At 41.1% G+C, this 6,168-nt stretch overlaps 1 protein-coding gene across 13 annotated transcripts in view; it reads left to right on the top strand.

Annotated features, from left to right (window-relative positions):
• ELN (elastin) overlaps positions 1 to 6,168 on the top strand; it is an 84,900-nt gene that overhangs the window by 65,942 nt on the left and 12,790 nt on the right. For 10 of the 13 annotated variants that reach the window (XM_083172061.1, XM_083172055.1, XM_083172062.1 and 7 more), the window contains 9 exons: positions 1,215 to 1,241; positions 2,161 to 2,190; positions 2,275 to 2,310; positions 3,287 to 3,319; positions 3,738 to 3,767; positions 3,957 to 3,989; positions 5,329 to 5,379; positions 5,545 to 5,730; positions 5,853 to 5,897. In XM_083172061.1, the coding sequence (XP_083028187.1) occupies positions 1,215 to 1,241; positions 2,161 to 2,190; positions 2,275 to 2,310; positions 3,287 to 3,319; positions 3,738 to 3,767; positions 3,957 to 3,989; positions 5,329 to 5,379; positions 5,545 to 5,730; positions 5,853 to 5,897 (471 nt within the window). The remainder of the gene's footprint in view (positions 1 to 1,214; positions 1,242 to 2,160; positions 2,191 to 2,274; positions 2,311 to 3,286; positions 3,320 to 3,737; positions 3,768 to 3,956; positions 3,990 to 5,328; positions 5,380 to 5,544; positions 5,731 to 5,852; positions 5,898 to 6,168) is intronic. The other 3 variants (XM_083172053.1, XM_083172058.1, XM_083172060.1) reach the window with 1 other exon arrangement.

The following is a 6,168-nucleotide window of genomic DNA, read 5'->3' on the forward strand; positions in this document are numbered from 1 at the left end:
GCTACTTACATTGCATTTCTCACATCAGTACTCTACTCATTGGGTTCCCAGATGGAGAGTACATCTGAGATCACCGTGGAAGTTTATTTACTTGTGTTTCATTGAGTGTCCATGCTGTGTTGGCAAAGGAAGTGCCATATATTTAATCTGAGACATGACTGCTTAATGTACTTCTCCACACTAGGCATTCCAAAACTCAGGTCACGGCTAATGATACTGGGATTGAAACTGGATTGACCCATATAATTGTCAGGATTATTAATGATCTTTTTGTTATCTCAGAAATATGCAGGCTACATATTTGTGTAGTGTAAGGAACATCTGAGAGCTAATTGGCAGCTGCTCGTTCCAGCATTCTTATCTGGCTGATATAAAGCAATAGCTGTAATACAGTACTGCGTCTGTTCCTTTCTAAAGAAAACTATTATTAGTCCTATTAAATTTAACTTTTAACCTATGACATTTTTTTATTGTATTATCTACAGTTTTCTGTACAATAATTGCATATAATAACTAAGCCAATCAGCATTAAGTACTCATATAATCATTATTAAGATGCCTGTAAACTTAACAGCTCTAACAGACCCAAAGAGCATCCCCAGAATGCTCTGGGCACTGCAGCAATTCTACTAACAGGCCCACCCCCTCTGCATGACGTAATGCGCTCAGTTGCCATGGCACTGGAACAGCATGCATGACTACAGTAATCTACAGTGAGGTTGAAACATAGTGGGCGTGTACACTCCCATTGGGCGGGATCATGCTTTTAATGTTCTATGCCTCCTCCTATACCATTTTCTTGCACCAAGCTGTGGAGGCACTTGCCTCCACTGGATGTGGCAGTCTGCCACTGACAGAGTAAACACCTCCTAACTTACTGCAAGTTGGGTTGAACACTCCAACCTCAAGGGAAGGGGACACATGTAATGTAATGGCATTGTGAATGTGATAGTTTGCCGCACTTAAGCTTTTGAGCGCCAACATCTCTGTGAGAGATGAGCAAAATATCCACTAAAAATGACAGCGTCGCTCACATTTGTTCTATAAATTCAAATTAAAAATGTTGTGTTAAAAAAAGATTATATTTTCTATATCAGGTAAACATTACAGGCCATTCTGATGAATAAAAATGTTTGTTTGGCAAATTTCACACCTATTGCGACATTCACTTGGCACTCAAAGGGTTAATTACAATGTATTCTTTTCTCATACAGTTGGAGCAGGCGGTTATCCAGGTGGAGGTAAATTTATATTCTGATCATTTTTAAGAGAAAGTTTGCAGTCAGTAGTTTAATTCAACGAAAGTTGTATGTTTTAAAGAAACGTGCTGTATCCATACCTCCCAACTTGTCAGCCTTGCAAAGAGGGACAGCTGCACGCTCCCGAAATTAGGGGGCCTGGCCTACAAATCACATCATTCCCGTGAGGCCCGCTGTTGGGGCCTGACCAGTGGCTCTGTAAGTTGCTGGCCAGCCCCCAGCCTCTCTGCTACGGGAATAGACACTGTGCGTATGTGCACAGCGTCTAGTCACCGGATGACAGGGGGCACTAAAAACATTATAGAACTTTGTAAACTTCACCAAAGGAATGCCATTAAAATACCAAAAGTCAGGATCAGTCAGATACCAACAGCAGGATCCCTATGGTCAGAATCCCTAGCACCAGGTTTTCAGGGGTAAATGCAGGACTTCTGGAGGGGGGTTCCCAAATGTTTGATTTTAGAGCCATTGTAGCCAGCCCATGAAGGTGGCATAATTAAAATTTAGCAAGCTATATGCTTCCCCAAACAGAGCGCAATCAATGTAATACAAATATATAAGATATATGCAGTACCAATAATCACTGTAAGATGCTTACCAAAGTCTCAGAGCCAAGCGCATGTGTAGGAGAAGCCTGCGTTCCTCTAGAAGCACTCCGGTAGCAGTGGGCTTCAGCAGGGCAGCCCAGCAGAGGCAGTAGGGCATGACTGTAGGGTGCAGTGGGTGGAATGAATGGCCTGGGCCCTTCCCTCTCTGTCAGAGTGGTCAGGCCCGGGAGAGCTGTGCCGAAAGTACCCCCTTGATGGCAGCCCTGCCATTGGCCAGTCTACAGTTTTATACAGAATAACTTAAGTTACACGTCTTGGAGGACTAACTCTAAATCGTTTTATGGCTTTTGCAGGTGCTGGCGCTAAGCCCCCTAAGACAGGAGGTGGGTAACGATCTCTGCAGACTCATGTGTTAAGTGTTAAATCTCAGCTAAAGTTTCTAATTATTCTTTTCTATATTTGTTAAGCAGGCGGTTATGGCCCGGGCGGTGTTGCAGGAGGAGGTAAGCACTGATATATTGTATATGTTTATTTGTTCTGTTTTCTCTTCCAAGAGTGCTGGTTTGACTACTTATTCCCAAAAAATATAACTATTAGTATCTAGTTTAGGAAAGAACCAATGTCTGTACTCCTAAAGCTCCTACCCTTGCGAGGTTTTCTGGCACCCTTGGCAAAGCTTCAGCTCACTGTTTAAACAAGTTTATGGGTAAGAGCAGTACTGTGGCTTCGATGCCCAAAATACTGCCTATGGGCAAATATGTGCATATATTGCAGCCCTGAGCACGCAATATGGATGCAGGTGCTGCCGATCTGCATGCCCCTCTGAATCAGTCCCATAAAAATCATTGACCTCTATAGTGGGACATCAGTATAATGCAGACAGCTGCTGAACGGAAGAGTAGAGACTTGGAGACCATCAGCACATGTTCTGCTTATGATGGCACCAGGATCACTGGCCAAGTCATAACTTCCTAGCTATGAATTAGTATAATTCACTTTATATAAATACACTAGTTAAAAGCCCATCAAAATGATGGCTTCTGCAATGTACTTTGAACTGTGACAGTTTTTACTTTCACTTTGAGCTGTGACAGTTTTTAGCCCACACACTCTCCACCCCACCCCCAGTCCCTATCTGCTCCTACCTCCAGTCTCCGGCTTCACAGCTCCCTCCCTCTCTCCATATCCAACAAGTTTGAAACAGATCAATGTTCCTGCAAAAAATGATTTTACTTTCTGTTCTGACATCTTTTAGCACACAAAGGGGTAATTTGGTACGCCAAGTGGCCTCTAGTGGTTACTGGCAGTACTTCACCTCATAGAGGTGAAAAGTAGTTAGCCTTTTCTATATACATATGAACACAAGAGTAACATTTCCTCCATTATTAAATGTCTCAATAAACAAGACTGTGACAATTTACAATAATGCATTTGCTCTGGCATTTATTTCCCCCTGTATCCTTATTTCACTTTCTCCAGCTGGAGTGAGACCTGGTGGTTTCCCCACAGGAGGTAAGAACCTTGAAATAACTACTGTATACTGTAAGATCTGGAGACCCGGGAATGTCCAAGTGCTCTGTAGCAACATAAAATAGGTCCAAAAGCACTAAGCTTGAAAAGTGATAAAGAATCAGCCAATCAGCTCCTACATGCCATGTCACAGGCTGTGTTTGAAAAATGATAGATAGGAGCTGATTGGTTGGTGATTTATTACTCTCCATTTTATCACCTTTCAAGGCTTTTTACATCTGGTCCATAGTATATGATTATTTGTATATAACACTTCAGCTGTGACTGACACAGGTGATGGAGATTGCTGCAATAAATAACATCTGTAGTTTAGTGATACCTAGGGTTCCTAGTTTGTTTATCTGGACAGGTATCATCCATAGGTATAATATCTAATTACCTCTTCTATCCACATGTTTAGGTGCTGGAGTTGGTGGGGTACCCGGAGGAGGTCAGTAATACACCCTGAAGTTTTAAACATTTTACTAATAAGCATTCCGGTTTAAACTAAAAGAAAACATATACAATGTAGAATATCTTTATAAATATTTAGTGTTGTATTGTTTGGTAATGTTGAAATCCACATTGTAGTATTACTGCATTTGGATAATATTGTGACATGTTTGCCTTTGACCTGCAGTTGGCGGTGGCGCAGGGGGTGTGCCAGGTGGAGGTATGTATAAGACTTCTCCTGAAATATATTTTGCTATATTCATTGTTCTGTACAGTGACATAGATATTCCACTGAAAAACTATAATAGACTTTGATATTTACTAAAGATTGACTTTTTATCAATGGAAATCAATCTAAATATATGCTATGTTTCAGGGGATGTAATACACATATGATTTTTTAATTTAGATTTTAGTAAAAATGTGTTTTGGCCCCTGAAACACAGTGCCTTATTCTAGTTCACTCTTTCTGACAAAATCCTTCTTATACCCCTTTTACACCAAGGAATAACCCAGGTTGGACCCAGGTCGGACCCAGGTCAGCATTGGTGTAAAAGGGGCCAACCCAGGTCCAGTAACACTGGTCTCCTACCCAGGTCCTGACCAGGGTTGAACACTGGTTGGACCTGGGTCGTGGGTGGTGTAAATGGTCCCAACCCAGGTTGGGACATCCAGGTAGTGCTGAAAGGATACCAGAAGTGCTGGACGACTTTCCACAGTGCGCTTCAGTGGCACATTTTTAATGTCATCCATAGTGAAAAGCATTGCTGACCCAGGTTCAGTGTAAACGGCGCAGACCTGGGTCCCACCTGGGTCACAGTGCTGTGTAAATGGGGTATGAAGCTAGGTCCAAACCTGGAAACTCCTGTGTTCAAAGACCAGGGTCCGACCAGGGATTTTGGTGTAAAAGGGGTATAAGATGGACAAAACCATGTGCACTGCAGGGGGGCAGATGTAAAATGTGCAGAAAGAATTAGATTTGGGTGGGGTTTTACTTCAAAGTGAGATCTATAATGCAGTGTAAAAATAAAGCAGTCAGTATTTACTCTGCACAGAAACAAAATAACTCACCCAAATCTAATTCTCTCTGCACATGTTACATCTGCCCCCCCCCGGCAGTGCACATGGTTTTGTCCATCAAAGAAAGATTTTATCAGAAAGAGTGAACTAAAATAAGGCCCACAATATCAATATCAATTTAAATTAAGCAACTGAAGATTTGTACAGAGCATGAAAGCTGTTAAATCTTGTATCACCTTAAGGTGTATGCCGCTATATTTTTTATCTTGTTTTTTGAGAACTAAGTAATTATTAATTATGAAATTATGTCTTTGTCTTTTTGTTCTTCTTCTTGTTCTTATTTTTAATAATCATAATTATTAATATTATTATTATATGCAATCTGATCAATATCAACTCTATCTGGAAATCAGATTTATTAATATTTATAAATATTTTGTGTTGTATTGTTTGATAATATTACCATTAAGCACTTCTTGTGAGTTCCAAGTGAATGATACAAATGTTCTAATCTTTCTTTCCCTGTCTGTTAATCTTAGGACTTTATCCAGGAGCAGGTGGAGCAGGAGGTGGCAAACCACCCAAACCAGGTGAGTAGCTACCCTGTGTAGTTTACTTGAATTAATCTATACATTACTAGTATAAAAAAGACTATATATATGTATGTTTATTTGGTTGGTTGCTATGACAGAATGCATTTGTCTAGAACTAACTGCAAGTTAAGTCTTACGATACAATTCTGATGCTTTATTTAGGTTATGGAGGTGGTGCTGGAGGTGGAGCAGGACCTGGTGGATATTTACCCGGAGGTGGAGTAGGACCTGGTGGATATTTACCCGGAGGTGGAGTAGGACCTGGCGGATATTTACCTGGAGGTGGAGTTGGACCTGGTGGATTGGTTCCCGGAGCTGGATTGGGAGGTGGCGGTGTAGGACCTGGAGGTTAGAGTCATACCTTAGTAGATATTGATATATTTTTACCATTGATTTATCTTGCTAAGCATTTCATTAATAATTCTGCATGAACCAATCCTTCAGTTATTCATTTTTCTACTTAATGTCAGGTGTGTACCCAGGAGCAGGCGCAGGAGGAAAGCCACCAAAACCAGGTGAGGTTATAACTGTATTAATTATCAATGGAGTGTATGACTTGATCAGTTATATTTCTTTGCATGTTATGCTTTCATTAGACTATGTTGATGTGCAGATGGAGCCATCCCCATCTAGCCCTTTAATAGGATTAAGTGAGTAATAGGAGTACTCTGCTAATCCCCTACTGTATTGTTCTATGTATTGCATTCCAGCTGAAAACAACAGGCCTTGGTGAGCCATGGCTCACCATGGCTATCCAGAGATGGCTAGTTGAGGATGGCTCCATCT

Source organism: Crinia signifera, chromosome 2 (genome assembly GCF_055691185.1).
Source record: "Crinia signifera chromosome 2, ASM5569118v1, whole genome shotgun sequence".
Classification (NCBI taxonomy): domain Eukaryota; kingdom Metazoa; phylum Chordata; class Amphibia; order Anura; family Myobatrachidae; genus Crinia; species Crinia signifera.